This window comes from Anopheles gambiae, chromosome 2, assembly GCF_943734735.2.
Source record: "Anopheles gambiae chromosome 2, idAnoGambNW_F1_1, whole genome shotgun sequence".
NCBI lineage: Eukaryota > Metazoa > Arthropoda > Insecta > Diptera > Culicidae > Anopheles > Anopheles gambiae.
In genome coordinates this window covers 82,780,282-82,796,992 of record NC_064601.1, presented here as the reverse complement: position 1 = coordinate 82,796,992, position 16,711 = coordinate 82,780,282, and the positions used below count along the sequence as shown (strand labels likewise).

The 16,711-nt window shown below is 46.9% G+C and overlaps 1 protein-coding gene across 2 annotated transcripts; it reads right to left on the bottom strand.

The window, feature by feature from the left end:
- Positions 1-693: 693 nt before the first annotated feature.
- LOC1270366 (heterogeneous nuclear ribonucleoprotein U-like protein 2) lies at positions 694-10,913 on the bottom strand. Of its 2 annotated transcripts, none has more exons than XM_061650809.1 (10): positions 10,355-10,913; positions 8,781-9,554; positions 7,792-8,702; positions 7,596-7,718; positions 7,396-7,524; positions 7,157-7,328; positions 6,580-7,075; positions 6,422-6,516; positions 5,234-5,337; positions 694-3,018 (listed from the first exon to the last, which is right to left on the bottom strand). In XM_061650809.1, the coding sequence occupies exons 1-10, from the start codon at positions 10,725-10,727 to the stop codon at positions 2,833-2,835; spliced, it is 3,363 nt and encodes a 1,120-aa protein (XP_061506793.1). In that variant the 5' UTR covers positions 10,728-10,913; the 3' UTR covers positions 694-2,832. The 2 variants fall into 2 exon arrangements, with proteins under 2 accessions (XP_061506793.1, XP_061506794.1); XM_061650810.1 differs by lacking the exon at positions 694-3,018 and adding an exon at positions 4,363-4,927.
- Positions 10,914-16,711: the final 5,798 nt, after the last annotated feature.

Sequence of the window (16,711 nt, the reverse complement as noted above, 5' to 3'; positions counted from 1 at the left end):
TAATGATTCAAATTTTGCGCACTGGAGTCAGAGTTTAAGCACGCCTTCCCTCCGGATTACCCATCAATAGATTAGATCAACGGAATAATAATCTGTAGTTCTTCCGATATACGAGCAGTGTGCCGATTCTCAGAATTTTACAGGTATTTCTGTTCGCAAAAGAACGAAAGAACCGAAATCATGGTCACGTTCACAGCAATTAACGACTCGGTTCATTCACCTTCACTTAAAAGAACCGAAATGCCCACCTCTAGTACACAGGTCGCCTGGAGCTGTGTGGCGTTCCATTGACGGCTGCCGGAAGCATAATTCGTTTTACCGAAACAACGACGGTAACAACAATCCACTGCTGTTTGGGGCAAATAGTAGGCCATGCTGCTGCCCGTCTGCCCCTGTGAGCATGCAAGGTGGTAATGGCGTTAAGGAAATGGGATTTCAAAGGGAGATCAATTTAACACACTCAACCGTTGCTGCGTGTGGAACAAGGGACATCATCTCAGCGGTGCTGCTATTCCTCATGAGTCCGGGACGACGAGCTGCATTGTAACGCGATTTTCGCAAACCTTCGGGCAAACATGAAACCAATTTCGATGGGAAAAAGGGTAACACAACAACAGTTTGCTCAACTTCACCTCAACCGTTCGGCGTTCGGACAGTAGACATATAGGCAACAGCACTCACACGCCAGCGACGTTCTCTAGGTATGGACAGATTCCATTTATTTGTACCTTAAGTATAGACAAGTGGATAGCGACAGAGTGTGTGTGAGAAAGAGAGAGAGAGAGAGAGTTGGATGTGTTAGTAGTTCTTTATAGCTGATTTTGTATGCACTCTCTCGTACTGCTTTCTTGCTGCAGCAATGGCAATACAAAAAAACAGCATCTCCAAATGTGGGAAATGCTACCCAGTTTTTTGTTGCTTTTGCTTTTTGTCCAACTTGCAATCAATCTATTACTAATTTACGAACTCTTTTTCTTGTTTTTGTATTTGTTTGCTTATACACGTGTGAAGGAAGGAGGGTGGACATGGGGAGGTAAGAATTTGCAATCATTTAGGATACACAGTTGTGTTTGTTATAAGAATTATGTTTTGTTTTTAGTTTAAATTTAATGGGAGGCAGGAGCGGGGGGGGGGTAATTTAACTCACGCCAAAGTATGTGTGTGTGTAGTGTGCTCTTCTGTTTGTTTACTCGTTTTACAATGCTTTTGAGTTTTGTTTTGCTTGTATTTTAGCATAATCCTTACATATTTATATATAGACGCTCTCCCCTTTCAGAAAAAAACAACAGAGAGGGAGAGAGAGAGAAAAGGGGGAGGTTATGTGTTTTTGCTGTTGTTGCTTCTTGTATTACATTTATATTTCCTTTTCCGTCTTCATCCCTTCCCTCTACTGCCCTCTGCTTCTTCTTCTTCTTATCGAAAGGATGTTACTGGTTACGTTACTCTTCACTGAAAGAAAAATCTTCACCACACACAAGCACACAGTCTCAGTACCATTTCTCAGTGAAAGTAAGGCCTAATTGAAGCCATTATTTTGTGTTTTTTTTTCATTCATTCTCGCTCCCTCTCTCTCTCTCTCTCTTACTCTCTCTCTCTCTCTCTCTCTTTATCTCTCTCTTTATCTCTCTCTTTCTCTCTCTCTCTCGCTCCCTCCCTCTCTCTCTCTCTCTCTCTCTCTCTCTACACCTTAATACGCTCAGACGCTATAAAAAGGATGAATTAAAAAATAAAAATGAATAAAAAAGAAAAGAAAAACGATAAAAACGACCGCACCTAACAGTTTCTTGTTTTCTCTTCTCGTTACATTATTCTACTACTAAATTTTTTTTTTCTGTTACTGAAAGAGTTACCCAAATGGCGAATGGTTTTGTTTCCGTTTGGGTTCAGGTAGCGCACACCTAGAAGCTAAGTTAATCGAGTCTTACCATTGTACCAAATGTGTTAAGGATAAGAGTGCACAAAGCTCAAATAATGCAACAGACGGCCAAAGGGTTACAACGATACGGTTGGGGCGGTGCCATAACTGTACAAATCCACACACAAAAAAATCTTACTGAAGAATATATAATATTTTGTATAAAAAAACGAGAGAAAATAATAACCCTACCAATAATAGTACTACTTCTAACTGCCTGTGCTTCTGCTGCTGCTACTAAACGCAAAACCATTCTCCATTTCACGCTTAATCCATGCTAATGTTGAACATCGATCGATCGAGCTTTGTCTTAGGTATTGTATAGATAAAAAAAAAACATATTACACATAAATTAGCATCTCCACCACGCGGCGTGTACATGACTCTCGCGGTACAGAGCGCTCGGTGGCGCTTGCCCGGACTTTTTTCTTCTTTCTAAAATCGAACTTTCGTGCACTTACATATTTAGCTCACTCTCACACACACACACACACACTTGCTTGCTTGTCACTAATAAAACCGTTACTGTACCGTTGCTGCTAGATTTCGGGTGTACGTGCGTATGTCGACTATCGTCTCACCCCGCTCCGCATTACTTTCTGAAGGGCTTTTAGTTGCTTCTTTGTCTGATGTGCATCATCAACGAACCTAAACGTCCTCTCCTCTCGCGTAACACTAATAAATGTCATGTGTGTGTGTGTATGTGTGTGGAAAACGCATTGTGTGTGTATGACGATGAATGGTGGTGGGTGAAGGGTGGGTGGATCGGTGTTGTGTATTTTAAGCATAAAATTTCAACTAAGTCGCTTAAATTCATTTTACATTACAAACTACAGTCAGGTTCAATTGGGTGCAAATCGAAAACCGTTTCTCTGCTGCGGTGCCGTCCCCATGCGCGTCGTCTACTGCCGCTGCCTTCATCCCATGCTGCCGCCGGAACCCTTCGCGTTGTAATGTCCGTACGAGGACGAGGACTGATGCCCGCTGGCACCACCGTACTGGTTCCACTGGTGGGCGGTGGCGGCGGAGGAGGAGGAGGAGGAAGCGGCCGCCGATCCGTCCGCGTTGCCACCGTTCGCCGCAAGCAGGTTGTTCAGGTTCGACTATAAACGTGAAAGTAGAAGAGCGAGAGAGAAAGAGAGAGAGAGAGAGGGAGAGAGAGAGAGAGAGAGAGAGAGAGAAGCGATAAGTTAAAGGTCAGTCATTAATCCCATCCCAATCGAAAGATGCTCTATGTGCCAGAGATGATGATGTGAAAGCAACAAACCCAACGAAACAAGAAAAAAAATGAAATAATGTTAGTGATTTGTTAACGCGCCTTCGTATGTGTGTGTGTGTGTGTGTATGTGTAAATGTCCTTACACCGCCCAATCTTCATACACAGCGTAACAGTACAGAGAGAAACAGAGAAACAGAGAAACAGAGAGGAAGCTGCAGCAGCAGCCACCCTTTCCTTTCCATTTGTTGCATGAAGCCGCCTCAAAAACTATTTCCCACCCACCCACCCACACACACACACACACTCAGACATACACGTACGCACACACCCACACGCACACACATACAAACGCACCCACACAAATTGAATGGAAATGGGGCAAAACAAAACATTACACAACAAACCGCGTGTTACGTGTTTAGGATTTGCGCAAGAGCCTAACGCATGAATTTTTTTGGAAGTTTGGATTGCGCACTACGCGGCAGGCAAAGCCACTGCCTGGAGGAGGGACAAAGGAGAGAGACAGAGAGAGAGAGAGAATTAGTGTAGTGTAAGACAGTTAAGTTACTCGCGCGTCCGAACGAAATGAAACTGCTTTTTGATTTAGAGTAGGGCAAACGGATAATGTATAATGTAAGAAATAATTAATAGAAAACCAAATCAAATAAACAAAAAAAAAAAACAGATAAATAGTTTAGCCACAGCGCGATCCTTACCTTCCACTGTCACGGTGGACAGGAAGAAAGTTGGAGTCAGCAGGTGTACCGCCAGTTTCGCGCATGTATGGCTTTGTTCTTCGTCTCTCCATTAGTGACTCGTGTTTAAGATAGAGAACTCGCTACAGTTGCGCTATTTTACTCTTACTCCTCTCTCTTGATTCGTGTCTTCTTTGCGCACATCTTCACCGTTTAAGGCTCCGCTGCAGAGTTGCGAAGTTCAGGGAGTGGAGAAGCCCCTCACTGAATCGTACATTTTGTGGCAATTTGGCGATACACAACACGCAATCGAATCGAGACATGAAGAAAGCTGTGTGCGGTTGGTTTTTTTTAATGATGACCATGAAGGTGGTGGCGATGATGATGATGATGATGATCGTGGTGTATGACGACGTCGTTGCACACGATGCTGCTGGAGCTATGCGTGAATGGCTGCTCGTTGCAGCCGATATAAGACACGAAGGACATGGACACTTGCTTTAACACGAAAAACATTACTTTACATGGCTTCACGTTGCCGGCGATGTGTCCTGCTCTTGCTCGTTTATCCTTCTTTAGCTTAGCTTAGGCGGCACCTTTTCCACCGTTAGATTGTGCAGAGAGATCCTCGAACAAAAAGGATGTTGGGGGATGAAATCGATAAGGACGAGTGTGGGAGTGCGCGAGCACGGTGTAGGCGTGTTTGTTTTTTTTTTCTTTTCTTATGTTACTACTCATTTAAACACACACACACAACCATTTGGGCTAATCCACGCTTCCGCCCGAACGCACCTGCATTGCGAACGCGAAAGAAGAGCCGGGCATCGCAGCATTTCTATCTTGCCTGCAGAAAGTTTCGCGGTAGTGTGGAGTGTGGTGGTAGTGAATCGGACCATTCATTCATTCAATATATATATATTCATATTCAGTCAGTCAGAAGAGTGTGTGTGAGTGTGTGTGTGTGGTGGTGGTGGCGGTATTACTCGCTATATCTAATCCTCGGGAGGGTGGGGGTTGTATGGGGAGGGTTGTTGTGGGGAGGGCACAGTCAAAGCACTATGCGCGCGCATGCCTCTTCCTTCAGTGGCGTTAATGATCCTAAATGCACAGCAACATAGAATGGACAGTTGTATTACACACGCATGGCCGGTAAATCATCTTTCAGTCATTTATAAACATTTAAACGGGGAAGCAAAGGAGCAAATGTTTGAATGCACACCCAGAGCAACGCGATCGTTGCGCGATCAGACACAAGTATTAGTGCTTTTCTATCACTATCGAGTGATTTTGTTTGCTTGCATGTACATCCAAACATTCATTATCAGCGGGTTTTTTAGAAGGGGAAAGATTCTTCAACTTAGCAAAACTAAATGGTTGGGATTAATGCTTTCGCGATCGACATACCTGCCACCATAAGTACCACGAATCCGAGTTGCCCGATTTTTGATAGCTATTGTTCCACTGCTGCTGTCCGCCCTGCGTATTCCAGTTCGAACTGTTGTTATATCCTGCCAAACAAACGCATTCCAGTTCAGTTTATGTTATCGCATAGTTATTAAAAATGGGAGAAAACATTTGTAGCCAATCCACTTACTAGTGGTGGAAGCTCGGAATCGGACCTACTCGATTCCAATTTCATGTTTGGCATCAATTCCGAAGTTGATTCCGTTACTGGAATCGATACCGATTCCGGATTTGAATCCCGAGCCGATTCCGAAGTTGATACCGGAGTCGATTCCGGAGCTGATTCCGGAGCCGGCTCCCGAGCCGATTCCGGAGTTGACTCCGGAGCCGGATCTGGAGCTGATTCCGGAGTTGACTCCATAGCTGATTCCGGAGCCGATTTCGGAGTTGACTCCGGAGCTGATTCCGTAGCTGATTCCGGAGTTGACTCCGGACGCGATTCCGGAGTTGACTCGGGAGTCGATTCCGGAGTTGACTCCGAAGTCGATTCCGGAGTCGATTCCGGTGCCGATTCCGGAGCCGATTGCGGATTTGACTCCGTAGCCAATTTCGGAGTCGACTTCGAAACCGGAATTGATTCCGGAATCGGGTCTGGAATCGGTATCGGCTCCGAAATCGGAATCTGCTTTGGAATCAAAATCTGCTCTGGAATCAGAATCGGCCCTGGAATCAGAATCGGCTCCGGAAACAGAATTGGCTCCAGAATCGGAATCGACCTGGGAATTGGAATTTGCTCCGGAATCAGAATTGACGCCAGAATTAGAATTTGCTCCGGAATGAGAATCAGTTCTTGAATTGAAATAAGATGTTTCAGAAGCGAAATCAATCGGGAAATCTCCTTGAGTATGGATCGTTTACAAGTAAATTTGGATTTTTTGCGGCTGTCAATATGTAGCATCATTGGACTCTAAAGTCTATTCTTTTGGAGATGCCAAAACTGACTCCGATTCCGAAGCCGACTCTGATTTCGGAGCTATTTCTGATGCCGGAGCCAATTCCAGGACCAATGCCGATTACAAAGCCGATTCCGATTCCGGACCTACTATCCGGCATCGATTCCAGAAAACTTCGGAGCTAGCCGGAAACAATTCCGACGAAAATTTCATTCTTCCCATCACTACCACTTACCCCGACGATCGCGACGACGTGCATCGTATCGGTTAGTGGAATGATCCTGCTGCTGGTTGTAGCCACGGTTCGAGTAGCCGCGTTCATTGTAATATCTGCATAGCGGAGAAAAGTTGCATTAAAATTGCGTTTAAAACCTCAAAACCGTTCACACTTACCCTCCGCCACCACTGTTACGGTTCCAGGAGTCGTACCGATTTCCCCCGCTGCCATAGTTGCCACCGCGATGATGATCGTCCCGGCGCCCGTACCCATTGCCGCTTCGGTAATCGCCGGCCCCGCCACGATGATGCCCACCGCCGTACTGACCAACGCTGTCGTTCGATTTGTTGCCGTAGCGGTTGCCGTAGCCACCGCCGCCGCCCGAGTTGTTGCCGTACCGGTTCTTGCCATACTGCTGGCCACCGCCGCCCTGCGGACGGTTGTGGTTCCAGCGCGACGTGTAGTTGCTGTTCGCGTTGCTGTTGTTATTGTTGTTATTGTTGTTGTGCTTCTGTCGGTTCGCCTGATTGGCGCGGTTTCGCCGGGGCGGCAGCAGCTTGCGGCCCTCCTCGTTCATCTTTTTCAGCGTCTCCTGTGCCTCGGTTTCCGGCAGCTCGGCGAATACAATTTCCGTGTACCATTTTTGTTCCAGCGTGGGTACAAAAATGTTTGCTGATGAAATTAAAAAAAAAACATGAAATAGTTAAGCTGAATGTGGTATGTAACGCGTGAAGGTGCAGTCTAGGTACATACCTTTCATCGTGTTCAGAGTCGTTTCAGGTACTTCCGCGCCGTATTTGGCCACCTTCTGCTCATAGCGTCGCTTATACTCCTCCAGATTTGGTATCACCGCGATCGCACGGCGCGTCTTGAAGCCGCCGAACCCTTTCAGGCGTCGCTTTTGCTCCGAAGCAAACACATTAGTCTGGATGAATGGAACAAAAAAGCATTACAGTTTTGTTGGAATGATTAGCATTTATCATACACATTACCTGATCGATGAGGATGTGTCTTCTGCGCTTGCAAGCGATCTCGATCAACCGTGCCATGTTGCGCGACAGCTGCTCCACCACCTTCTGCCATTGCGGAGTGTTGGAAGGTTCACGCGCCTTACCCTCCACCTGAAAAGGGTTTGAAAAGGGAACGTTAATCCGTGGCTTCGAAGGACCACCCGTACCAACTACCAATGTACCTTCATATTCTCCAGCAAACTGTCGATACTCAGCAAGGTGAACGAAGTGTCTGTGTTTTCCTTCAGGTAGTTTTGTACCCACGTCGTTTTGCCGCTTCCCGGCAGTCCAATCATCATTACGAGCTGAAATCAAAGTCGTTGGTGGTTAGCATGTGGTGCATTTGTTCACCTGATCACATCGCGAAAGGTTACTTACCTCGCAGCTATCCCTAGCCGACGGGCCCTTCAATCCTTCCACAACGCAATCTCCATTCTCTTCCATGAAACGGTTCAGGAATGTGTACGCCTCGTCGAAGGGTACCTTTTCCGCCGGCTGTTCGTCCGCTGACTCAGCCTCCTTTACCGCTTCCTCCATTTTGATGTCTTCATCTTGTTTCTCCGCTTCCTTCTTCGCACTATTGTCCGGTGCCGATTCCTCTTTTGAAGCATCATCGCCTTCCACCTTGGCCTCTTCCGTTGAGGCTTTTTCACCGTCCGTCGTGGTGTCCTTGTTCGGCGACGCCTCCTCGCTGCCGCTCTTTTCAGTGGCCGGCTCGACTGCTGGTACTTTTTTCTTCTCCACCAGCGGAAGCCCGTCCTCCACCGTGCCAAAGTTCACCTTGAACGACAGGTTCTTAGCGTACACATGCGGGAATAGTGCTTTGCCGTCCAAACTGTCCTTTTCGAACTCGAACGCGTTCCCCTGTCGGACGCGGTTCACCGTAAACTGCATGCAGCAGGGCGTCGCGTCCAAGTCCAGGTAGACGCCCACCACATCGCCCTTCCCGTACGGCTTGCCGTACTCCTCGAAGTTGCCCCCGACCACCTTCTTGCCACAGCTGGAGTAGCCGAAGGAATGGTCCGTCTCGCCGAGCTGCCGTTTGCCTTCCATCGCCGTAGACCAGCCTATTCGCATCTCGGCCGTCGGTGTTTCGCCGTCCGGGACCAGCGGCGATTTGGTGGCTGGCTGCAGCTCGTCCACCACTAATACTTCGTACAACACTTTGCCGCCCGTGACGCCCCGGCCAGCACGGACGCCGGCCCACACCAGACCGAATATGCCGTCGGACAGGGGCTTGGCCGAGAGCAGATCCTTATCATCGATGGCCAAATTTAGATCCGAATCATCTGCAATTAAAGCGGGTGGGAAAAGAAATGGAATTACTTCACAGCCCCAAAACGCCATTCGCTTGTGTGCCTACTTACACCAGCTGAGCTTGAACGTTTTTTCCGCCTCGGCGGACAGCTGCGGTTCCACTTCCTCCGACACGAACTCAACCACATTGTTCTGCGCCTGCTGCTGGCCAGACTGCTTCTTTTCGGCTTTCGTGGGTCCCGCCTTAGATTTGCTGTTCGAGCCCGTTTCGCCACCAGTGCTGCTGGCGGCGGCAGGCTTGGCGGCTTCGCTAGATTCGGCCGGCTTTGCAGATTCTTCAGTCGTTGTCTTCTTCTCATCGTCCTTCGTCTCGGACGGTGCAGCTTGCTCTGCCGCAGACCCATCCGTCGTTTCCGCTGGGACCGGGGCCGGTGCTACATTCTCTTCCTTGGCCGGTTCCGCCGACGGAGCGTCTGTTTCACTCTCTTCAACCTCCATGGCGGATGGTGCCGTTGCCGTCGCAGGTGCCGGTTCCGGCTGCGCTGAAGGTGCTGGAGAGGCTTCAACGACCGGTGCCGTGCTGCTGCTTTCATCCATTTTGGGCTCGGTTGAGGCGGCCGGCTGTTCGGCGCTAGCTAACCGCTGCTCTGGTGCCGCACTGACCGGCTCGGGTTCCTCCTCCTGTACCGATTCCAGACACGGTGCCTCGCTGGTCAGCCGCTGGGGGGAGGGCGATTTTGTCATCGAGCGCGATCGGCCCCGCTTGCGGGCACTTCCCATCAGCGAGGCGTGTGGGTTGTCCGCCGAGCTGTTGGGTGGCGATGGTGATCGTGTCATGGAACGCCGAGTGCTACGCCGCCGTACCGGTGTGTCAACTCGCTTGCCTAAAAACGAACAGCAAAAACCGGTTTAATACTGCGCTACATGATCAAGCCCCCCCAGACAGGAACTGAACGGAGTAACTACTCGGCTAGCGATTATCATAATTGGAAAAATCGCGTGCAGAACTCATTACGATAAATTAAAACAACATCGCAATGTTCGATCGTCAATCAAAATCTTTGCATGGAGTTTTCCGTATAGACGAGCTGCATGGTGCAGTTCATCGCTACCCGCTTAGCTACTCCGTCATGCACGAAAACAGTTGCGAAAAGGAAAGGAAAGCATTAACATAGCAAAACAATGAGTTCATTACTCCAATCCCCTGGACCGATGTGCGTTGTTTACAACTTGCTCTATCTTGTGTTCCCGCTACATTCGTACAAACACACGCACACACTCACACCACGGACGAAATGAGACACCTCATTTTTACCCACACACGCACTCACACACACACACACACACACACACACACACACACACACACACACACACACACACACACACAAACACACTTAGTACGCACTGCCAGAAGCCCGTGTATACGCACACTTTCTCCTGGCCCGAAAAAAAACGGCACGACGGCGCTTTAAAACGCTGCATCGGTGTGAGTGTGCGGCAGGCGCGAGAGCGAGAGCGCCGATCGGACGCGCAAGCGGGAACGAGCAACTTTTTCCCTTCACAAACAAAATGGCGCGCTATCCCGCACAGCACTCTGATTACACACCAGGGAATGGTAGAATCGCGCCGAAAATGCTCACTTTCTTCGCCCTATCGATCCGTTTTTCGCGATGCAACTCACTTGACATAGAAAGGTCCTCAATCGTTTGCTCTTGGGGCAGTGGCTGCTGCTCGGCAACTGCAACATTTTGCTGCTGCTGCTGCTGCTGTAGTTGTTGCTGTTGAGCCAAAAGTTGCTGCTGGGCGTGCTGTTGCTGCTGCGCCTGCAGTTGCTGTTGCTGCAGTAGCAACTGTTGTTGTTGATGCTGCTGCTGCTGCTGTGCCAGATACTGTTGTTGGCCGCTCGGGTCAACGCTGGTGGCAGCCGCGTTGGTTTCGCGTTCGATCGCTTCCTTCAGGCGCTCCAGTAGCACCGCTTTCACTCCCTTGGTGTCCAAATTTCTCGCCGCAAGCTCGGCCTTTAGGTCGGCCACCTTGAGTTTGGCAAGATCCATCACTGGTCGGCTTGGGGCACGCGACACGCGAACACTCGAATACTCAGCGCGGAAAACGAGGAAAACGAAACTTTCGCACGGGTGTAAAAAAAACTTGGCGCAGAAAACTCGCTCGCAAAATTTCCAAACCACGCACAGTGATCAAATGTATAGAACTGGACTTCTTTTCTTCCTTTTTCAGTCCGTGACAGGTCGCCAGAGTGACCAGAAATACCGATTTAGGCCCGTGTCTGTGCTTCATCGCATGCGATTTTATCGCACGTGCTGTCAAACGCTTTTTCGTATAATATTGCGATTACAGGCGGTCCCCGAGATACACGGTTAATGGGGACCGAAAACGGCCACAAAATACCGCGTATCTCGAATTTCCGCGTAAGTCGAATCTCGTGGTTTCCAGCTAAAATATCAGTAATGTTCGTGTAATTTTGCAAGCAAGGGGAGGTTATAGTTACTTTATGAATTAGTTGATATAAATCTTACTGAATATAACAGTTTTAAACCATTTGAAATAGTTTTTAACATTCGATCAAAACGGAAATTATTTGGCAATTTAAAATTGATGTGTCAAATCAGTACAATTTGCTCAAAGAATTGTCATATTTAGAAAACCGCGTATCTCCGAATCCGCGTATAAGAGGTACCGCCCAAGCGCCACAGATTAAGCTTAAACGACTGGAAAATTGAATATCCATAGAAAAAAAATGAAAGCTCCACAGCTTCATTGGTTTGATCAATAGATGGCGTATTACAACTCATCATTATATTGACATCCTTTTCTTACAATGTGTTTTTCGACAAGTTTCATCTTATCATGACCTATATAGCCTTCTAACTTTCTGAGCAAAAATCTATATGAATGGTCGTGTGGTCAGATACGTGGGTATCAACACCAACGACCATTACTCAAATCTCACTTGCTTCAGTGCTGGTGGTTTCCTATGGAGTTTAGTATTTAAACAATTGTATCGCCGTTCTAGTTCTAGCGATGCATAACTTCAATGCGAAACCATACAACAGTACAGAGGAAATGAGAAAGCTCTCCTCCAAGCGATGAAGCTCAACTGGTTGGGGTATCCCACCAACAGAGAGCGCCACCAGCTTTTTCGCTATTTTTAGAATGCATGAGTCGTTTGCCGTCTGCTAAACGAAGTCTTTCTATATTCCGTTTAGGTAGAGAACTTGAGTCGTTTAGACGCCGTTTAGTGGTCATTTAGTGGATTTGTGGCACTTGGGCGTGTATCTCGGGGACCGCCTGTATTTGGATGATTTTAATAATATAACGATTGTGAAAAATTAATTTGAGATTGTTCCTAGTTTGTCAGATAAAATCGGATGCGGCGTTTGACGAAATCAAAAAATTTTAATTCCGTCGTACGACGAAATCGCACGTCCGACGTTATCTGTCAAATCCCATATAAAATTTTGACAGGCCTTCCGATAAAATCGCATCCGATGGAGCACAGACACGGGCCTTCCCAAGTGCCACAAATCCACTAAACGACCACTAAACGGCTTCTAAACGACTCAAGTTCTCTACCTAAACGGAATATAGAAAGACTTCGTTTAGCAGACGGCAAACGACTCATGCATTCTAAAAATAGCGAAAAAGATGGTGGCGCTCTCTGTTGGTGGGATACCCCAACCAGTTGAGCTTCATCGCTTGGAGGAGAGCTTTCTCATTTCCTCTGTACTGTTGTATGGTTTCGCATTGAAGTTATGCATCGCTAGAACTAGAACGGCGATACGATTGTTTAAATACTAAACTCCAACGGAAACCACCAGCACTGAAGCAAGTGAGATTTGAGTAATGGTCGTTGGTGTTGATACCCACGTATCTGACCACACGACCATTCATGTAGATTTTTGCTCAGAAAGTTAGAAGGTTATATAGGTCATGATAAGATGAAACTTGCCGAAACACATTGCAAGAAAAGGATAGCAATATAGTGATGAGTTGTAATACGCCATCTATTGATCAAACCAATGAAGCTGTGGAGCTTTCATTTTTTTCTATGGATATTCAATTTTCCAGTCGTTTAAGCTTAATCTGTGGCGCTTGGGATGTTTAAGGTATAAAAAGACAGGAAACGCGTCACCCTCAGTTCCCATTGCCACGCCGTGAGCAGCAGACCAATAAAGTGCGCTTCTTAAAACACCTACCCGGGTAGGTCATACATTTTGTATGGGAGTTTGCATTTTTGGATGGTAAATTAATCATATCTTCTGTTTCAGTTATTGAAAAAACTTCACTTTTTCAGGAAAGCTGCATAAAAATTTGTTCTTTTCAGTATAAAAAAAAAATCAAAATTATTTTTCATACACAGGCGGTCCCCGACATAAACCTGACTTGAAGCTTCCCTGAAAATTTGAAGTCATTTCAACAACCAAAACAGAAATCATGCACAATTTACCACGCACAAGTGCAATTTCTCATACAAAATGTATGACCTATCCGGGTAGGTGGTCATAAAGATGGGGGTGTATTTTTGGTCATAGAAACGAAGGTTAAGGCAGCGGTAATCGCTACTGCGGGCGTGCGGACGTGCGTGCGGAAAAATAAAAATTGTTTGATTCTGACGCATGCGGTTGAAAACTGTCACCCGCTGCGTGTGTCAAATTCCATACATTTTCAGAAAACGCCCGCATGCCCGCATCAGCGATTACTGCTGCCTAAATGTTTGCGTTCTCAATAATGCTCCTGCCGAAATCTGCCAATATAATCTGGCCACACTGGCCCGCAGGGCAAAAGCTCGCTCGAAAGGTCAAAGACCGTCGCAAAACGTCAAAAACGACCGTCGCCAGCGCCTCGAAATCGTTGCGAGTTTCGCTCGCTGGCGACGTCGGTTTGCAGTACATGCGACGCCGGTTTTGACGTTTTGCGACGGTTTTGCGACGGTGGCCGCCAAAAAGCTCACCTTGACCTGTGGGCAAAGTGACTAGAAATACCGATGTATATATATCTAGGGTTTGAAGGATAAAATCTCAATTTTTTTAATCATGGAACTATAAAACTCAGCCAAACTATCAAATCAATCTAAATAATCCAGCAAAAATCAAATGACAGCACGTACGATAAAATCGTATCCGATGGAGCACTGCAGCAGCCCTAAGCGGTCGCGTGGAGCCCCGAGAAAAAGAACTTGCCACCACTGAGAAGAAAATGTGCATCTTAGTCCTTCTTTGGCTTTGAATTCCTAGTACAATGTTCCTAGTGAAAGTGTTGAGTTTTGGAACGGGACGTACGTTTGATACACTTAAATAAAACGGCACACTCGGGCTCTTTCTAAAACTTATACTCTATTTACAACATTTATGAAACAACGACCATCCTAGTCCAAAGCCTGATACCGAGTCGCAGCGATCGCTGCCGAAGTCCTTCCCGGCCTTTTTGACATCACATGCTGTCAGTTACGTGACAACATTGAGTCGCGGCTACACCTGCGCTACCTACACAACAGAAAGGAAGCATATTCTCGTGACATGGAACTTTTATTTTACGCATTAGCACTCTCTCCCCCCCTGAGTTTCGAATTTTAACCTACCGAAAACTACTGATAAAATATTGGTGCTCCTACCGAAATCCGTCAAAATAATCTGGCCACATTGCAGGTCGCGTATGACAGCTGCCATTGGTGGGGCATGATTTTGACCGCTGTTTCTCCATGCGTCCCATAGTTGGTTTTGAACATTCGCAGCCCAGCGTCCGTTAAGTGGCTGCGTACGTTCCATTTTCAAGTCTAACTGAACTAATGTATGCTTTGAATTATGTAATTTTGTTATTCATTGTTTGATAAACGACCGGCTACCGACAATAAAACAAATAGCATTACCGAAAAATGGCTATTATTGGCCGACTATTATTTGTATGTTCATTCGGTGAACACAATCAAAATGTTACACAGTGCACATACAGTTTAACAACACCGATAAACTAACGTGGCATTTACGTTACAAAAGTGGGAACCGAATACGGCCGCAAAAATACCGCTTACCTCGAATTTCCACGTAAGTCGAATCACGCGATTTCCAGGAAAAATATCACACCCAGCCCAAAGCGGCGATGTCGCGTAATAGTGATATGCTGTATGGAGCGCACCCACGACTCCGATCCGACTCCGACTATTGTTAATCCGATTTCGACTCAGGCAAAATGGAGCCACTAGATCCGCCCGGAGTCGTCTGGAGACGTTCAGAGTCGTCCAGAGTCGCCCGGAGTCGGAGTCGTTTTGAGTCGTCGGAGTCGTCCAGAGTCGTTCGGAATCGGAGTTGGTCGGAATCAACAGGATCCGTGTGGTTTAATGTGCTTGTGATCAAACATTTCCTTTCGTTGTGAAAGGACTCCGAACGACTCCGAACGACTTCGAATGACTCCGGATGACTGCGGGCGACTCCGGACGACTCCGGACGAATCCGGAGGATTCCGGACGACTCCGGACGACTCCGGACGACTCCAGGCGATTCCGGAGGACTCTGGACCATTTCGGACGATTCCGAACGACTCCGGATATTTCAGCGCGAACCTACCTCTGGAGTCGATTCCGAATTTATCGGAGTCGGATCCGGATTTTTGCCAACTTTACCCATCACTTTCGCGTAATACTGATTCTGTTCAAATCAATTATCATAAAATGGCTACTATTATTAAAGTCCACAGGTCGGTACACGTGACACACTGTCGTCTTCTGGACGTCGTTCGATGATAATGCAACTATCACGGCAAGACCAAGGGTCGGCACGGCTGCCCACATATCCTATCGAATCGAAAAATGATCCTATGGAATTCAAAAATGCCCGAATGAGTCCAGATGGCTCCAGACGATTCCGGTCGACTACGGACGAATTTTGACGACCTGGATGGGTCCAGAAGATCCCAAACGATTCCCGATGAGGCCGGATGGGTCGGCATAAATCGAACCAAATCTGGATGATTTCAGATCAAATTGAAACAGGTTCCAATGGACGTACATCTTTCGGACCATCTTGGCGGTGTGTTCAAGTATGGAATGCGGAGTAGAACGATGTACCACGAGCATGCTGAGCTGTACGGCAAACCAATCATGCTGAAGGTGGCAAAGACTGGTATCTTTCAATCTGTCCGTCCGGTTCTACAACGTCGCGGTAAATAACTACAGTAACCATTTAGTTCGTCATAAACATGAATGAAAATGAGTGTCGGGACGTACGCCCCCGTTACGAACGGATTCTAGGATGCTAGCTGTGATATCCTACTAGTATCGGGTACACCCAAACGCACACCACCTTGACCGTTACCAGAACACAACCTTCTTTATACATTGCTCAACTCCGCCTGGCTTCTACTATCATACATTACATTCTTTCTCTTTCTTACTCTTGGATCCCACAGTAGCCAAAGTCCGGCAGGATACCTAAGGCCGCGGGGCCATGGGGATTCTCAGCGCTCATTTTCTCAAGCACTCATGAGTGCTTTTGAGAAATCCTCGTTCTCACCGTTTGTCGAATCGGAACAAAATCGGTTTTGAGAATCTTTGAGAATCTTTGAGAAAGTTGACGATGCAGCGATCGGCTAACTGAAATATGAGCAATTGTGCTATTTGTTTTTCGGTAATCATTTTGGAAAATGTATTCAATGTTTATAATTGAAAAAAAAAAATTAAAAATATGCGATCAAAAACATATTTTCTATTTCAAGCTCCAACTAAAGCTTGAGTGGCAATATCAGTTTCTCAGAGTGAGAAAAAGTGACGACGGCCACGGGCTCGCGTCTGAGAACAAGTTTTGAGTGCTTGAGAAATTGATATGAGTGCTTGAGAACGTTTTCTCAGCTTGAGAAAGCCTCGTGGCCCCGCGGCCTAAGTTGGTACATGTTATGAGAATGCGGGAATTCAATCATACCAGCCAATGATCGTTGCGTTGATCGTTGATCAGCTGGAGCTAGAGCCATAGAAAAAATATTCTTACTTACTAGCTCCGCAATGGAAACATAAAGCAATATAAACCGAACG

What these genes read in the sequence shown, in the direction of transcription:
- LOC1270366 (XM_061650809.1), bottom strand. Translation starts at nt 10,727, where the DNA reads ATGGATCTTGCCAAACTCAAGGTGGCCGACCTAAAGGCCGAGCTTGCG. An exon ending in TGAGGACCTTTCTATGTCAA is followed by an intron (nt 9,555 to 10,354) that starts GTGAGTTGCATC and finishes GTTCGTTTTTAG; the next exon opens with GCAAGCGAGTTGACACACCG. An exon ending in GTTTGCTGGAGAATATGAAG is followed by an intron (nt 7,525 to 7,595) that starts GTACATTGGTAG and finishes AACCCTTTTCAG; the next exon opens with GTGGAGGGTAAGGCGCGTGA.